At 39.7% G+C, this 19,051-nt stretch overlaps 1 protein-coding gene across 1 annotated transcript in view; it reads right to left on the bottom strand.

Annotated features, from left to right (window-relative positions):
• FMNL2 (formin-like 2) overlaps positions 1-19,051 on the bottom strand; it is a 375,555-nt gene that overhangs the window by 146,500 nt on the left and 210,004 nt on the right. The window contains exon 2 of the mRNA XM_006880775.1: positions 16,183-16,266. Coding sequence (XP_006880837.1) covers positions 16,183-16,266 — 84 coding nt within the window. The remainder of the gene's footprint in view (positions 1-16,182; positions 16,267-19,051) is intronic.

Below are 19,051 nucleotides of genomic sequence, written 5' to 3'. Positions count from 1 at the left end.
TGAACAATTACATGAGAAATTACTTAATTGAGGTTAATCTGTCATTAGCCAGACTTATAAAAAGCATGCTACAAGCATTTTTGTTCTAGAAATCTATTTGGATAAGCAGCTCCTAAATTGAACAGAATTCAAGAACACTTTCTCAGCTGAGTTTCTTCCCCTGTCTGAGATGGCCACGGGGTCACTGGCTCGAATGCAGCAGTATATTAACTGACCTCCATAAGCTGCTTAAACATACTTAGGGATGACATAGACATCACTATCATGATATCATTATTAATGACACTCTGATTCTGTGATAATCACTTTCAGTAATAAAAAGAAAAATCAAAAGGGCTTTGCTTTTGTGCAACTAAGCTCACTCACTATATGTTAACATTTTTTCTTCCTATAAGATGGAAGTAGTTGGATCTCCTTTCCAAAGTCTGAGTAAATGCAAACTGTAGTCCCTAAAGGGGCCATAATTGCAACCAGCAAGGCTGCTAGTAAGTATTATTTGGCAGAGTTTAGCATGGTACAAAGTGATCTCCAAATGTTACAGTGTCAGAAAGAATACATGTCAAAGAGTTTACCTTCTAAAATGGACAGTTCTGACATGTAAAAAGGGTCAAGCAATGATGAGAATGTTATTACATTAATATTGTATGCAGGTAGAAAATAAGGGTGGCCTAGGGGCAAGAAGCTGCACTGCAAACCCGAAGGCACATGGTTCGAGGCCACCAGCTGCTCTGCAGGGAAAGGATGAGCAATCTTCCCTGTGATTAACTGCCCCTGAAAACCTGCTGGAGGGTCAGCTATGAGTCAGTTCCGATTCAACAGGACACAACAACAACAGGTAGAAAACAAACTGCATAAGAGGCTAAGGCTCACACCGTTGGGGTCAGAGAACAGAGCAGAATCAGGATCCCGGAGAAGGAGAGACTACACTAAGGCATCAGATCTCAGCCTTCAGTGAGCCAACTTATGTGAACCAAATAAATGGAAACAAATTTCTCCCACAGAATTGAGAGAAAGCATCAATAGCCCTAGTAGAAAGCCTATTCCTTGGATTTCCCAAATTGCTAAAAGCAAATTCAGAGAGTTCAGACAAGCTGCCAGGCCGCCTTAACTACAGGTAATGTGTATGCACGTAGGCGAAATGTGAGAAAGGAGGACAAAGTTCGAGAAATTGAAGGAAAGAATAAGATGCTACTGATTCACCATAATGAATGGTCCAGATGACCAGTTCAAACAGGATTCTAATTTTGTGTAATAAGGACCAGAGGAAGCTAGACCAGCTGTGTTACTATTTGCAAAGTTCCCTGTGGTCTTTATTGGATGAAAATATTTTGCTAAGCAAGTCCCTGCCTCTGAACATCTTAAATTTTCTTATCATATCTAGGTTTCCCTTAGTTTCTAGACATTAATATTAAAAAATACTACGGTGGGGTTTTTTATATACTGACATAACTACTACTGGCTTTTTGTTTGTTTGTTTTATTCTGGATTTTGCTATTTTACACTCTCTCTCTCTCTCATCAGGAGCCCATTTTGCCAGACCCCCACAAATGGAGGTCCGAGACATTAGGTCTCATCTATGAGATATGACAGACATAACCACAGTACAAAGGAAAGGAAGATAAGATCCATGTGTAATCCTCTGGAAGTTCAGAGCAAGGTGAGGCTGTTTCCAGCTGGGATGATCAAAGGAACCACCCTGGACAAAGTGGGTTTTGAATTGATTTTTGAAGGGCAAGCAGCATATAAAATATTCTGGGATGGCATAAGAAACAGGAGATTTCAAGACTCAAGGGGGAAAGGGCATGGGAACAAAGGCAGGAAAGTATGGGAATGCCAGTACCTTCCATGGGTTTAAGCCAGTTTCCAGTAACAGGGTTTACGAAAAATCAGAGCAGATAGGAAATAACCAGTAAGTCAGAACAAATGATGGCAGATCTTAAACTAGCCTAATAGGCAACAGGGACTAAAAAGGAGTTTTGAATAGTAGAAGAACATATGGTTAACACGGCACAACTCTCCTTGCTTCCTCTTCAATTTTGAAAATTAGCCATTTCTACTCTCAACTTGAAAAATCAGCACGTTAGATTCATTCCACAGGCACAGTTTTTTGGAGAGCCTTAAAGCATTCCTCAGCTCTGAATATGAAATCACACTGCTAGCTGAAGAGAAGGGGACAGCTTTCCAAGTATTCCATTACAGCTCTCAGACTCAAAATAACTTTTGATGAGACTTCTTAAAATGACCCTCTTTTATTTAGACTAGAAAGAGTTTCTTCTGTTTCAAAAGGCCTTTCCTAATCAAAACATCCTATATTTTCTAATAAAATAAAAAATCTCCACATAAACCTCAAACTCTTGGCAATGAAATCAGAATTCACTCATAGCTGACCCTCCAGAAGGTTTTCAGAGACTGTAAATCACATGGGAGGAAACTGTCCACCTTTTTCCTAAGAAGCTGCCAGAGGATTCGAACTGCCACAGAGGCCTTGCCTGTGGGTTAGCAACACAATTCCCAAAAGACTGAGCCTGCAATCCTAGTGACAGCTTCATTTTTCCTCACAGTCTGAAAGTGTTTTTAGTTGTAAGAAAGGATCTCATACTAATAAAGTGTTTTGTCTTATTCTGTTTTACTATTTCATGGTGTCTTAAGCAAAAAGTGGACCAACCCACAGAATCTGGCACATCGACACACTGAATAAGCAGTAGTTGCTGTTGCTACAGAGGATCTAAAGACTGTGAGAGTGATTGATGAATATATTGGAAAATTGGCATCTTCAAATCCTTGCTCTTTCCTCTCAAGAGGAAAAGCTTCCCCTTATTTTAGCTTTTAGCTTCCCCTGCTTTTTGCTTTGGTTTGTTTCACTCTTAAGTATGACATACCAAAGACCTGGTCTAAAATAACTGCAAGTCCTCAAAGCCAAGCCTATCCATCAAGGAGCTAGTCTTACAATCCTCCACTCTTCTGTATACTAAAGCCCTTTAAACACAGCTCTAGAGATTTTCTACTTTTCAGAACTAAATTTCTCTATCAAATCTGCAAATAGAGTATGCATACTGTAGGTAAACAAAAGTTTCAGTTACATTTAAAGATAAATTCACATAAAATTACACTTTCTTAGGATTTTACATAATTTTGAAAGATTCTTGGGCAGTACTCTTCTTATCAAAGAGATATGAACAATTTCCGTTTCTCTATATGAATGCATGAAAGCTGCATTATCAACCCAAAGACAGACCATCTGAATCCACCAATTGCTCTGGAGAAGAAAGATGTGCATTCTCCTCCCATGTGGTTTACAGCCTCTGAAAACTCACTTAAGGGTCAGCCATGATTTGGTTCCAACTCCACAAAAATCGGTGAGTATGACTTTAAAACAAGAGCTTTAGACTGTGGAAACCACTAGACATTTCGAGATTTCAAGATGAATACTAGCATTTTTCAATCACTCATCAACTGAGCGACAAGCTCTTATTTTAAAGATCATGTTCCTGACTATAATTATACTAACTGGATTCTCTGAAGCTTCATTTGCCACAATTTAAACAGTGTGCAAATATATTGGCATAATTTTCAGATTTTCATCTGGTGCTTGCTGAACTGAACTGAACTGGAATATGTATTAAGGGCACAATTTATGTCAGTGAAACTTCAAAGCAGATAGAATGAGAGACGATGGGAAAGGAAGCTGCCTTCCACCAAAGTCAGCAATCTCTCTGATACATGCAAAAAAGACCTTTTTATGAAGAACTGAAAAAATAGGAGAAATTGTTCAGATCTTAACCACGCCCTCAGGGAGCTTGGGTGGCATAATCCATTCAGAAGCGCAGGGCTAACTCAAAGGCCACGTTTCTCTGGTGGCTTGATCAGCTACTTGGGGAAGGAAGATCTGCAATCTCCTCTCAGGTGACTGTAGCCTGGGAAACCTGACGTCGGAGTGCCATTCAGCTATGAGTACGAGCCAACCAGCTGGCGACGACAATTCTGGATTTAAACCATGCTCCCCCCTTTTATTCATTTCAGAAATAAGCTCAGAATGCTATATTCAACACTGAATCTTGGCTGTCATTTACAGTTCAGAAGTTATAAAGTAGTGTTAAACTGATTAACTGGGTTTTGATAAATGCAATGATATAAACCACCTCTGTCTAAGAAAATGAATGAACTTGTGGGATGTACAAAATGTACAAAACTTTTCCCCCCCAAATATTATTTTTAAAGATGCAAACAACTGAAACTGTTGGATTTGAACCACATGCCTTTGGGACTGCAAGACAGTTTCTTACCACCCTACCTCATTAATCACTAAATAAACTAAAATCACCACAATATACCATCAAATACTTGGAAATGTGGCCAAAACTAAAGAGATGGACAATACCAATGATTGCTAAGAATGCAGACTAAACAAAATTCTTATACCACTAGTGGAGATGCAAAATGGTCCAATCACTATTGAAAATAAAATTGGGGAGCTCTGATGGCCTAGGGGGGAAGAAGCTATACTGTAGACCTAAAGGCACATAGTTCAAATCCACCAACTGTTTTGCAGGAGAGAGATGGGCAACATCCTCCCATGCGACATATGACCTCTGAAAACCCACTGAAAGGTCAGCTATGAGGTGGTTCCGAACCAAAAGCGCATAACAGCAACAACAACAAAAATACTTTTTAAAAGATAAAGTCACCAGAGACAACCCAAATACACCACTCTATTAATACTTAAAACAAAGTACTTGGCAGAAGACTGAGAGTGCCCTGGTAGTACAAGAAGTTAAGCACATGACTGCTTAACAAAATTTAAGTTATATTAGCCTACCAGCTGATGATGTGATAGTCTACTTCAGTTAAGATTTCCAGTCTTGGCTGAAATAAACAGAATGGCCATGGTTTGGGAAGGCAACTGCAAACTTTTTCATTTTATAATTTCTAAAATATCTGTATGAGAATTGGGTCACAGTTATTACTTTTTTAATCATCATAAATACAAAAGCAGTATCTGCTGACAATCTGAAAATCTCAATCTTAAACCTAAGCTCCATCAGAATATTTTAATGCTTTAATTTCAGAACCCCCAAAGTTCAATCTGACAGACAGACACATTCTAATCTACTTTATATCTTTCTTTTAATCTTCAGATAACGAGATGAAGCAAACCATATTTATGTGGTTAGAACTAATCATTACCCCAAGCTCGCAGGCATTATCTGATGAAGATGAACTGAGGGGGTTGGTAGAAAATAGGCAGTTCTACAATTACCTCTGCTGAGGACATTTTCCAACTATGACAGGTGAGAGAGAGAGAGAGTGAGAGAGTGTGTGTGTGTGTGTGTGTGTGTGTGTGTGTGAATCAATGGCTCCAGAAACTAACTAACTTCTAGAGAGCACTGTCTTTCCTTGAATGTTCATCAAGATCTGTAAAGAATGCTCCAGAGAGTGCCAAGGGGTGGGTGTGTATAAGAGTTTTTGTGACAGACATATTCTTTCTTCTTTTGAAGACTTAGTCAAACATTTTTGGAAGTGATGTACATACAGTACCCAGCACATGACTCTTCACAACACATTTTCAATAAGTCATTTAACTGATCTAATGGTGAAGAAGCCACCATCATATGGTAAGCCTGGTCATCTCCTGGCAATTTTCTTTTATCTTTTCTAATTCTTTACAGTACTTTTGAAAACATACAAATTTTGCCTACCAGGCACAAGTAAATCTCAGTTACAGTACCAACTCAAACACTTGTTAGATAGTACCATTCACATTTGACTTTTTGAGAAACAGCCAATAAAAACAGCCTGCCAAAGCCAGAATTGAGTCCATTTTTAAGTGGTAAGACAATGCACAGCAGAATTTATTCTACCTAGTAGATATTCATAGCTAACATACTTTAATGTTTTTAACTGCCTGAGTCAAGTCTGACTCTTAGTAACCCTATGTATGCAGACTAGACTGCTCCAGTTTTCTGGGTTTTTTTTTCTTTTTTACTTTTTTATTATCATTAATTCTAATGAAAATTTACAGAGACTTTGGATTCCGTTCATTCATTGCTGCACTTTCCTCCTCCGTACACTCTTCTCTTTGAAAAGTAACAGAAAACTTCTTTCATTGTTTTACAATCCCTCTCCCCAGGTCCACTAAACTATGCAGACTTCCAAGGCAGTGTGGCACTTTCTCAAAAAGTTGCAAATAGAGATACCATTTGACCCAGCAATTCCACTACTGGAAATATACCCCAAAGAGACCATAACTGCCACCCAAGCAGATATATATATATGCACACCCATGTTTATTGTGGCTTTGTTCACAATAGCAAGGAGTTGGAAAAAACCTAAGTGCTGATCAACAAACAAATGGATAGAGAAGCTGTGGTATATTCACACAATGGAATACTACGCTGCATTGTAAGACAAGGAGCTCATGAAATATTATTCAAAATGGGTGACACTGGAGGACATTATGCTGAGTGAACTATCTCAGTCACACAGGGACAAATACAGTGCCACTGTTGTAAAACAGGACTGACATCAGGGTTCGGGGGAGACTGAGAAGGATGGATAAATAATGCATATTGCATTGGAACAGATGAGGGAGAAAACTGTTTAGAAGGGATATGTGATTAGGTATTATTGTCATGACAGGAGTCCATACCATTTTCAAGGTGGCAATCTCTTGAAAACAGATCAGCATCTGTTTTTCAAGGCACCTCAGTGAGGGTATGAACAGCATATCTCTAGTGCTATTTGCTCTACCCCAAACCTCCACTATACCTTAATAATTCACTTAAATTTACTTAGTAAATTTTCCTAAGAGAAAAAAGTCAACCTTAATGTAGCCTATGCACATTAGATGGCATGGTTGTGTATACCATTGAGTCAGAGCGGAACCTCAGCTGACCCTCCAGCGGGTTTTCAGAGGCAATCAATCACATGGGGGACACTTCCCATCCTTCTATAGATGGTTGTTGGGTACCACTGAGTTCGAACTGACCCATTGCTGACCCTCCAGCGGGTTTTTAGAGGAAATTAATTGCACAGGAGGAAACTGCCCATCCTTCTCCTGAAGATTAACTGATGGATTCAAACTGTGTGTCTTTGGGATTCCAACACAGCTTCTTATCACTGTTGGTTTTGTTGTTATATGGCATCGAGTGTCACCTGCAACTCATAGCAACTCTATGTACAACAGCTCTGAAGCCTGCACTGTCCTGAGTCAGTCTCACTGATTTCAATATGCCTACTCCCTTCTGTTACTGTATCAATCCATCTCATCCAGACTCTTCCTCTCCTGCACTGTCCTTCCACCCTTCCAAGCATCATGTCCTTCTCCAAGGACTGGTCCTTCCTAACAATGTGCCCAAAGTTATGTGAGATAGAGCTTCAAAATCCTAGCCTCCAAGGAGAAACCTGATTTCACCCTCTCCAAGACAGACTTATTTGTTCTCCTGGCAGTCCATGGTACGTTCAAGACTCTTCTCCAGCACCACAACTCGAAGGAATCAATTCTTCTTTAATCATCCTTAGTCATTATCCATATCTCTGATGCATAGCAAGCAACCGCAAAGACCACGGCCTGGATCAGCTCACCTTTGTCTCCAGACTGACATTGTTGCTTCTTAGTACTCTGGAAAGGTCCCTGACAGCAGCTTTACCTAATGCAATTTGTCTTTTGAGTGTCTGACTGCTGGTGCCTACAGTGTTGATTGTGAAATCAAGCAAGCTGTAACTGTTAACAACCTCAATTTCTTCTCCATCCATCACAGTGCTGCCAATTGGCTCAGTGGTTAGAATCTTTGTCTTCTTGATGTTGAGCTTCAATTCATATTGAAGACTATAGTCCTTGACCTTCTGCAGCAAGCACTTCAAGTCTGCCTCAATTTCAGCAAGAACGTGTCTTGTAGGTCTTGTAGTGTCTTGCATAACGTAGGTTACTGATGAGTCTTCCTCCAGTCCTGATGGCACATTCCTCCTCACATCCATTTCCTTTGATAGCACCTCCTTGTTTATGAAATATGTTTACTCCAAACAACATAACAAGTTGTCTAAGACTGTTCAGGCAATTATGCCTTTTGGGGGGCAAGATTTCTGTAATTCCATTTGTGTTACCAGACAGGAAGGAAGACAGGCAACGTGATGCTCCTGTTGGCAAAAGATAACCTAAATAAGCTTCAAAACTGACAAGAGCCCTGGGCTGCTTGCTCTGGTCTTGATGTTAAATCACACTTCTGACAATGCATTTACACCAAGCTGCCAAGAGGATTCACTGTAAACGGATCAGTTACGGCCCTCTCTTCTTCTTCTGGGGGTGCAGGTCAAAGAGAGTTACACTGCCAACCCAAAAGACACACTCTGGAGATTCAAATGCTCCAATGGCTGCACTGGAGAAAGCTGGGTAATCTCTGTTGGTGTGATTTACAGCCTTTAAATGGGCTGGTTCTGACTTGGCAGCAATGAGTTTCCCATTATCTTAGCTACTTTCCTTTTTCTCTTTCCCTCTCCATCCACCCCTGTGGATCAGTATCTTCCACAGTAATGAAGCGATATGAACCAGTGACTCTACTAGAAGAGGAAAGATGTCAACTCACTTTCAGGTTCGGACTCAATATTGCAGAGCTCCTAAAAAAGTAAATGAAAGACAGTTCAATTCCCAGAGAGTTGGCAGTCACTCATTCAATTGCTTCTTCAGCGTTTTAGAGTTAGATGTCTGGAGAAAGACCTGCTGGGGAAGAGTGCCCACTGCTTTCAGGAGGAAAACAAAAAGAAAGCCATCTTCGATTTAACACGAACTAGCCAACAAACATTCATTCCTTCTTTTCAAGTCCAGAGACACTGGGAAAGGATAGTTCCTTAAAATGTCTAACTGAAGAAAGCCAGAGACACAAAATACTTTTCTTTTTTAGCAAGAACAGACATGTTCAATTCTTGGCTGGCACACCGCTGGAACATAGCAGAAACTGATCAGATTAATTCTTCCAACTTACATTGTTTTTGTTAAGTATCATCAAGTCAGAATCAACTTATAGTTGACCTTCCAGAAGGTTTTCATAGGCAGTGGACAGTACAGAAGTTGACTGCCCATCTTTCTCCCTTTGTATCTCATTCTTTGCTTTTTCTCACCTATATGAGGGAAGTATCTAGTCAAAGAGTAAAATAAACATATATCTCAAATAAAACCAAAAGTAAATATTAAGTATCAGATCACCAACTTAGGCACTAAAATTTACTATTTATTAATAAGAATTTTCTTCTTTCTGAGCATGGTCACTAGTTAAACTACATTTCCTATTCCCTTTGAAGCTCTGGCCAAATGAACAGAGTATATAGGTGATGTGTGTCCCTTCCAGGTCTGGTGCCGAAAACTCCCCCAGCAAGCATCTACATGTTCTTTCCCTCCTCAGTCAAATGGAAAGGAGACAAGCTGGAGGGTGAAGCTGAAATTAGTGTATTAAAATATAGCTCCTTAGAACAATAGCTTGCTCTGAGTCTGAGGCAAGGAAATTATAAATTAAACTTTCAAGACAAGTTCTAAAAATGTAATTGCATCATGTCAAAGGGACACAAAAGTCAGCAAGAAGATTCCCACAGGTCACAGTATTAAGAATATGAACCCTAAAAATGTTATCACATTGATCTAATCACATTCACTCTATGAAAATCCATGAGCTAAGAATGATACTCAAAAGAGGAAGCTACAGAAAACTCACTTGTCATACAAAATTACTTCAAAAAATAGCAATTGATGGGACCTTATGTATGGTGCCAAAAAGAACAACATATAGATTCCTCTCTGTCACAAGGTGAAACAGTGGAAAGATCCGGCTATCATCACTCTAACCTGGGGGCCCAGTCTTATCTATGCAAGGACAACCATACCTTATCTAAGCTAGGATAACCATCTAGACAAAGATGCACCACATCAATATCCTTTAAACATAAGCTCCAGTTAACAGAAAACTCAGTCACATCACTAGGAACTCAAATAAATGTACAAAGTGAAACCTTTAAAAGAGGTTTCCTTGATCTCAACAGAGGAGCACCATGAATTAAAGTCTGGTTTATATTAAAAGATAGGGAGCTCTAGTGACCTAGAGGGTAAGGAATTATGCTGCCAATCTAGAGGTAGGTGGTTCTAACCCACGAGCTACTCCATGGGAGAAAGATGAGCAATCTCCTCTTGTGTCATTTATAGCTTCTGAAAACCCTCCAGAGCTATGAGCTATGAGTCAGTTCCAACAGCACATAACAGCAATAGGTGAAAAAATATTTAAGAAAATAGAAGAGTCAGATGCAACTTGGAATCCTAGACTAGATTCTGATTTCATAACAGGGAAAGGAACATTTTAAGATAAATTGGGAAATATGAACTAGGCAAAAGAAAATATTAAATAATTATTAGTCATTTATAGTACCTTATATGGATATAGAGAAATCTTTCTATAGGACACCTGATTTTATGTACCGCAGAGTCAGAAACAACCCATAGCTGACTCTCTAGAGGGTTTTCAGAGGCAGTTAACTGCATGGGAGGAAAGTGCCCTCCTTATCCTGCAGAGCAGCTGATGGCCTTGAACCAAGTTACCTTGGGATTGCAGTATAGCTTCTTGGCTCTAGGCCACCAGAGCTCCGTATAAGAAACATAGGAAAAAAGACTAAGCACATACCCAAAAAATAAAAACAAACAATACATAGTCAAAAGAGTATTACATACAGGAGAAAGATCAAATATCAAAATGGCAGAAGAAAAATAGTAAAGATAGAAAGAGATATATTTAAAAGAAGTAAACAGATCATGAAAAACTACTCATGATTTTAAAATAGCACTCCAACATACCACAGAATTATGAGAGCACAGCAAACAATGAAATAATTTAACATCAAACAACACTAAATATAGTAAAATGCCTGCACGCCACAGGAGAAGGGCAAGAGGGCAGGGAAGGAGGGCGGCTGTGGCTGTCTGCAACCCAACAGCTGGAAGAAAGAACCTGGGGTGGTTAAATGCAGAATCAAAGCCTACAGTGTGGGCACAGGGGCTGAGGGCCGGTTAAGCGCATAGGTGGGGGAGGAGGGGGGGGGCTATTGTTGATAAAACTATTCCCCACCCCCGCAACATTTTGCCCATATTTATGCCATTGATATGCTGGTTCAAATATCATTAACATAAGGCTGTCAGCAGTACTGAGGGAGAGAAATAAAATCCCACCAATACCAGTGTTATTGCTAATTTATTACTTCTGGTACTCCTAAAGCCCCAGTTTAGTGTTTGCCAAGTTAAGTTTGGTGGTTTGGACCCATCTGCCACTGTGTGAAGAAAGCAGGGGCCTTCTAATTCTGTGAAAACGACAGCCAAAGAAACCAAATGGGGAAGTTGTTCTCTGTCCTACAGGGTCACTATGAGTACGATCAACTCAAAGGCAGGGGGCTAGACAGCCCACAGACAAGCCACAATCATCTAGAATCCGATGGCCCACAGGAAATAACGTATCAGCTACAACAACACACTCATGAAGAGCAATTGTGAGGATGGCAACAGACCTAGCAATGCTTCGTTCTGTTGTGCATAAGATCACCATGCGTCCGAACCTACCTGACAGCACCGTCAACAACACTATTTGTTCATATGGTAGAAAAGGGCTCTAATGGGATCTAAATCAGAGATGTTTAATTTAAAAGAAAAATTATCACAAATAAATTTGTAACATCATTTTTGGGGAAACTTTTTATTGTGGCTGCAAACCAGCTTAACTAATAATACAAAATTATTCTATAAGTCTTATTTAGATTTTAAATAATTAGTATTAGAAACAAGGGAAGGCTTTAAAAAGAATCGTACTTTTAATAATTAGGTGCTTCTAATGGCAAGAGTGAACTGCGATGAAAAACATGAGACAGCAACCATCTCTGCACTCTCATAGAAGACAGTTTGTTAGAGCCCAACCCGGACTCAGCTCTGCCAAGTGGCAGAAAGGCCCTTCCTCTCTCCTTGTCCAGACCAGGCAGCACGCCAAGCTTCACAATCCAATCTCCCTGAAGTGTTTAACACAGGAAGCCAAGACTAATTGGGTATGGGTTCCTGCCATCTCTTCAGTTTTGCCTTTTCTGTTCTCCAACCTCCTTCTCCCTCCCATATCACTCTGATCAAGCGATAAAGGGCAAGACCCTCATCTTACCCCATATTCTCTACACTTCCCCAGCGCAACCATACAAAGCCATCACCTGCCATTAGGGGGCAAGGTCGAGCCATGCCAAGCTATCCCCATAAAACAAATCACATCAGCAACAAGACAAATGTCAAGGTCAGATTCCCAGTTCTGCTCAGGCAGGGTACCTTTAATGGTTCCTGGACTAGATTTTGCAAGCATGGAACCTATGGCCATCAACACTAGTTTAATGTACACCACAGTTTAAATTATCCAGAAATCTGGATAACTACTACTGCTTAATCATTTAGCAGAGGTACTCTGAGAACTCAGCTTTCTCTGACCCAAAATGTACAGCATCCCTACCCCTAAAATCACCTAATAAGCACGAGTCTTGTTGGTTTGTTGTTGTTATGTGTCATTGAGTCGCTTGTGACTCATAGTGACCCTTATGTACAACAGCCCTAAATCCTGCTCTGTCCTGTGCCAACCGCACTGTCTCCAATACACCCATCCCGATTACCCCAGTCATGGAATCAATGCACTTCATAGAGGGCCTTCCCCTCCTGCGCCGTCCCTCCACCCACCCAAGCATGTTGTCTCTTCTCCAAGGACCAGTCTCTCCTTACAACATGTCCAAAGTATGTTAGACGGAGCCTCAGAATCCTTGCCTCCAAGGAGCCGCCCAGTTTAACCCTTTCCAGGATGAATCTGTTTGTTTTCCTAGCAGTCCATGGTACCCTCAATACTCTTCTCCAGCACCACAGCTCAAAGGCATCAATTCTCCTTCTGTCCTCCTTAGTCATTGTCCAACTCTCTGATGCATAACAAGTGATAGCAAAGACTATGGCTTGTATCAGATGCACCTTAGTCTCCAGAGAGACACCGTTGCTCTTCAGTACTTTGGAGAGTCCCTAATAACAGACTTTCCCATAGCAATACATCTTTTAATTTCCTGGCTACTAGTGCCAAGAGTGTTGACATGGAACCAAGCAGACTAAAGCTATGAAAAATCTCAATCTCTTTACCATCCATCCTGATGCTGCCAATTGGCCCAGTGGTGAGAATCTTTGTCTTCTTGACATTGAGCCTCAATCCATATTGGAGGCTGCAGTCCTTGACCCTCTGCAGCAAGCGCGTCAGGTCCTGCTCAGTTTCAGCAAGCAGGGTTGTGTCATCTGCATAACGTAGATTGTTGATAGATCTTCCACCAATCTTGAATTGACCCCACATTTCTCCTCATAGAGCCCAGCCTCCTAGATAATCTGTTCGGCATACAGGTTGAAAAGGTATGGAGACCGGACACATACCTGGCATACACCCTTCCCAATTTTGAACCATGCAGTGTTTCCTTGCTCTGTTCTGATGACTGCCTCTTAGTAAGAGAAATATTAACATTTAAGAGCAGTAACCTTTAAGGGAGTTCTGGTGGCTTAGTGGTATGAAGTTGCACTGTCAACCCAATGGTATGCAGTTTGAATCCACCATCAGCTCTGCAGGTGAAAGATGGACAATATTCTCCTGTGCTATTTCCTGCCTCTGAAAATCCACTTAAGGATCAGTTATGAGTAGGTTCCAACTCAACAGTACATAACAATAACAACAACTACTTGAATTTTCAGAACCTGAAAACCAGAAGCATAATTAACTGATTTGCTTTTCTCTCAAGTCTAAAGATCTCCTGACCATCAACTGCTAAGCTGTTTTACTTTTAGTCTGAGAGATTACTATATTCAGCTGCTCCCATCAGCAGCACTCTTTCCTTTCTGACATACAAAACTCAGTAAGACAAGATAGCTTAAAAGGAGCAGGGCAGACTGAGTTGTCAGTGAATCCCATTGGGCTGAGGAAGGTAGGTTTAGCCTTTCCTCAGTGCAATGACAAAACTCCACCCTTCAGTTATGTTCTTCACTTTCTCCTAAACCCATCATGAACTACACTTGTTCACACAACCCCTACCTCCTTCATTGTGTGATTACTTTAACTTTGTAGTTATTAATGCCTCTATTATCTCTATTCACTGTCATTATAAAATCATTTTGCTTATAATAATAGATAAAATTATTAAAAATTAAAACTCTCGAAGGGAATTGTGTCAGCAATTATATCTCTTCTCTAGCATAAAAGTCATATAAGTAGTAAATATTGTTCAGTTTCGAACTAACGGAGCTCACACTCAGTATGAAGAAAAAAAATAAGGCACTTTGAGTACCTTTTCATTATTGTTTAGCTTAGGAAAAAAGATAAAACTACATATCAGGAGCCCTTCAGAATCACCAAGTGAACTTCAGGATCCCTACCTGCTGAAGACAGAAAAATCCCTTTTCTGCAGAAGACTCAAGGAAGCTATGTTAGGTACATGGTAAGGAGTTGTACTGCTAACCAAAAGGCACGTGGTTCAAATCTACCAGGTGCTCAAAAAAAGGAAGGCTATCTTCTCCCATTCAGTTTTAAAGTCTCATAAAAATCTGCTGGAAGGTCAGCTATGAGTTGACTTCAACTTGAGGACACACAACAGCTACTATACTATTCAGAAGTTTTCAGGATGGTGGGAGAGGGAGACTCCAACTACACTGAAACTTGGTATCAGATGAAAAAGTTAATATATAGAGACTGACTCTTTACTTTAAAGTCACCTTTCAAAGACTCATAACAATTAGAAAATTTTTTTTTAAAGAAAGCATCCAAAATGGCCAATTAGAACACTATTATAAACATAGAGGTAGAATGAGACAGCTGTAGATACTAAGAATACATTTATATGTCAATAGTGTGTTTATTAATATATTTTTGTATGTTTTTTTAAGAAATAAAAACGGAATAGAAGAACTAGAAAGAAACACTTCACATTTTATCATTTGATCTGTAAGGTGTAGAATTTCAACAGTTGAAAAGGAAAACTGAAGATTTTCCATTCTATTAGTCTCTTGTATAGAATTTTATGAGTTGTTAATTTTTTAAAAAGCTGTTAAATAACTGCAAAAATCTTAAATAATGTTTTTCATCAGCTTAAGCAAGGGTTTTTTTTTATTTTTTTTTTAAACTCAGCTTCTTGCATGACTATACATTAATATATTGGAATAAGAAAGCTAGTTACATTTGAAGACTTGTATTATGCAGCCATTAATAAACAACATGCCTCTAAAAACTCTACAAACTTTGCTAAGTAATGACAGTTATAGAAAGGCTTCAGGTCTTCTGTTCATACAGTCACTATGAGCTCAGCTGTATTGTTGTTAAGTGCCGTCAAGTCATAGACGACTCATAGCAACCCTATGAATGAAAGACCTGAACACTTTCATCATTTCTCCAAGTTCATAGGGTTTTTGGAGGCAAGCTATTTTGGAAGTGGATGCCATTCCTGCTTCCAAGCTTATTGTAATCAGGGAGCTCCACCAAACACTGTCCACCATGGGTAACCATTATTACATTTGACACATTAGTGTCACAGTGTTCAGCTTCACAGCAACCACGAATTACCTCTGTACAGCAAAATGACAGACCAGAGCTATACCACTTAGAAGAATGTCTGACCATAAACAATTAGAACCATGCCTGAGGGCCACAGATTAAAAGCACCCACCTTTGGCTTGGTAGTCCCATACTGCTGACTAAATTTATTTTTAAATAGGAGGCTGAAACACATCATCTCACACTCATTAGCGAGTCAGCATTCTACCCTCACCCTCACCAGAACCAGCAAACAAGTCTTTGTAGAATCCAGCTTCTGCATGTGCTCGATTAGATGGCAACCAACAACATTACTGAATTACTATGTCAAGGAAATAGGGAGATTGTTCTTCTAAATTTGGCTTGAAAACTTGGTCAAATTTCCCAAAGTCTAACCACAAGATGTCTGAAGATATAGGAGAGAAGTAAAACAATCCAAAAACAAACAAAATAAGTTGTTTTCTAGCTTTTCCGCTGGTCATGAGAAACAGGAAGGCAAAGCATCACAAAACAAATCTCTGCATCTCCTGACAGAATTAAAATATTGGGGGGGGGGGGGAACGGAGGATCTATTTGATAAAGTGTAACTGTTTCTTACCTGATCACAAATCAGTTCCCATTTCTTCTCATTGTCATACTGCCTTAGTAACCTGGCTTTGTCAGGAGGTAGGTTCATAGCATTCTGTAAAAAACAAAGAAAAGACAGGTTGTGCATTAACAATCTGTAATGTGGTTCTAACAGCTTCCTTCAAATGTTTAGTATCTGATTAAACCAAAGCATCATACAGAAGCCATTTATTTAAGCATTAAATTGGCCTAATGGGAAGCAGCTCTGATAGGAGGCATGTGAGGAGGCTTTAAACAGACTTATAATTCAACAAAAAGTAATTATTTTTACATTTATCAATGGGCTGTCTTTCTATCCAACAAAGGACCAGAAGCTGTTGTTCAAAAAGGTTTGTCTCCAACAATGAGACAGATGCCAATTAAAACTACAATGAGATACCATTCCACCCCAGTAGCAGTGGCAAAGTTTAATAGGACAGTACGCTATAAATGTTGGAGAGGATGTGAAAAGATTGGAACACTTGTACACTGTTTAGGGATTGTAAAATGGTACAATCATTCTGGAGGGCAGTTTGCTATTCCTACTTAATGGCAGAGAATTAACTTTTTATTACGTTGGTAGATAAAATCCAAGCTGTTTCCTTTAAACTTGATCTAACATCCAGATCCTTGTCCATATATACCTCTTACTAACCTGTCTGTAACCTATCAAATTTTAGACCAAACAGCCTATCTTCAGAATATTTAACTTTTAATTATACTCCAAGTTGATAGCATAATTTGCAAAGCTTTGGACTCAAGTATTCAATGGGTTACCAAGGCTGCTCCACAGAAATACCTAAAATGAGGTGGGGGTGGGGTGGGAATGTTTTCATATGGCCTATCTCCATGGCCTATCTCCTTTCGCAGAGTTGCAATGAGTCCACACAATGGCACCTAAGAACAATTGTTACTAGTAGAAAAATAAGATCCTTCTTTCTATATCAACTCTTAAGAGGAAACAAATCATTCACTCAACAAATGTTCATGAAACACCTCCAGGTACCTGGCACTTGCACTGTGCTATATGATGGTGTCTTGTGGGGAAACAGACACAGCCTTAATGGAGTAATACCATATGGTGAGGGAAACTGGTATGAAACACATCTTTTAAAACTCTGTTAAGTCTTGAGATTTAACTACCAGAGGGCAATCTTAAACTAGATGTCCTCAGAAGACCTCTCAGAAAAACCAGCAACCAGTAAGTCTTAAAAATTGAGGCGTAAGCCATGTAAAGTGGAGGTTGAAGCATTCCAGGCAGAGGAGACAAAGTGAGAAGATGCTAAAGCTGGGTAGTCTTGCCACCTTCAAAAAGCTGAAGAAAGCCAGTATGGACTAACAGAAAGTAAAAGAGAGGGTGTGGGGTAGAAATGAAACTGCAGAAAAGAGCCAAAGTCATACCATGCTCAGTCATGCAGATGAGGGCAAACATTTTCACTTGATCTAAAGCACAATGGGAAAAGTCACTAGAGACTCTGAAACAGTAAATCACACAATTAAGCTGTCTTGCAAAGATCACTCATTATTGGTAATACGTGAAGAACTGAATAAAAACAGCGAATTTGGAAACAGGCAGACCAGTTTAAAGCCAAGGCAAGAGTTCAAGTGAATCATGGTGGTGACCTGGACTGAGATGATGGCAATTCAAAAGTGAACAGGTAAAAAAAAAAAAAAGTGAACAGGTGTCAGAAACAATAATTCAAATTGATGAATTATATTTAGGAACAATGTCAAGAATCAGTATTTTATTTCTAGTTTAAGAAACAGAATATGTAACAATTTAATGAAGAAAGGTACTATGGCAAAAGCAGGAACAGACGTTCTTTGTTATTCAAAGGGTCATAGTGAAAAAAAGATACCTTCGAGAGCTCTGGTGGCCTAGTGGTAAGAATTTGAGCAGCAATCTCAAAGGCATGTGGTTTAAATACACCAGCTGCTCCTCGAAAGAAGGATGAGCAATCTCCTCCTGTGTGATTTACTGCCTCTGAAAGCCCACTGGAGGGTCAGCTATGGGTCAATTCCAACTTGACAGCAAACAACAACACAGCTCAGCACAGGGAGCTGTGGTGCCTCCATAGTAAACTGCACTGTCAACCCAAAGATAGGCAGTTTAAAGTCATGAGCTGCTCTCCAGGAGAAAGGTGGGCAATCTCCTCCCATGCAATTAACAGCCTCTGAAAACCCACTGGAGAGTCAACTATGAGACAGATTGACTCAACAGTACATAACAATAGCATGGTCCAGTGCAAGTTTGAAGCACTATTGAAATATCCAAAAGAACACAGTCAAAAGTAAGCAAGCAGAAAAATAATACCAGAACTTGAGAAAAAGTTTTACAGTTAATGTTGAGTCGTCTTTTTGCATTGGTGACAAAGTTATGGTCAACAGAAGGAGGTCAACAATACTATAACAAAAAACTGTGCTTGGTAATCAATCACAAAGCATCTCAAACGACCTCTCCCACAGGTCAAGCTTCTGAGCTGTCTCAGACACTAGATTACTATTCAGGAAATGTGGGGAAGCGGCTCTGTTTAAGATTAGACACTCCAGGTGAGCTCTGGTGGCCTAGTGGCAAGAAGGTGCACTGCAATCCCAGAGGTGAGCAGTTTGAATCCATCAGATGCTCTGCCAAAGAAGGAGGGGCAATCTCCTCCTGTACCAGTCGGATCTGATTTTACGGTACATGCACACACACGAATAATAATAATATAATTAGATAGATAGATAGATAGATAGATAGATAGATAGATAGATAGATAGATAAAATATAATATTAGACACTCCACAGAGGCCTGGCTCAAGTACAGGAGTACAACATCATGAGTGACAGGATTATATCCATACGCTTACAAGGAAGTCCA

The sequence above is a fragment of the Elephantulus edwardii genome, unplaced genomic scaffold (genome assembly GCF_000299155.1).
Source record: "Elephantulus edwardii isolate Elephantulus edwardi_28Jun2011 unplaced genomic scaffold, EleEdw1.0 scaffold00010, whole genome shotgun sequence".
Taxonomy (NCBI): domain Eukaryota; kingdom Metazoa; phylum Chordata; class Mammalia; order Macroscelidea; family Macroscelididae; genus Elephantulus; species Elephantulus edwardii.
This window is presented reverse-complemented; position numbering and strand designations above follow the sequence as displayed.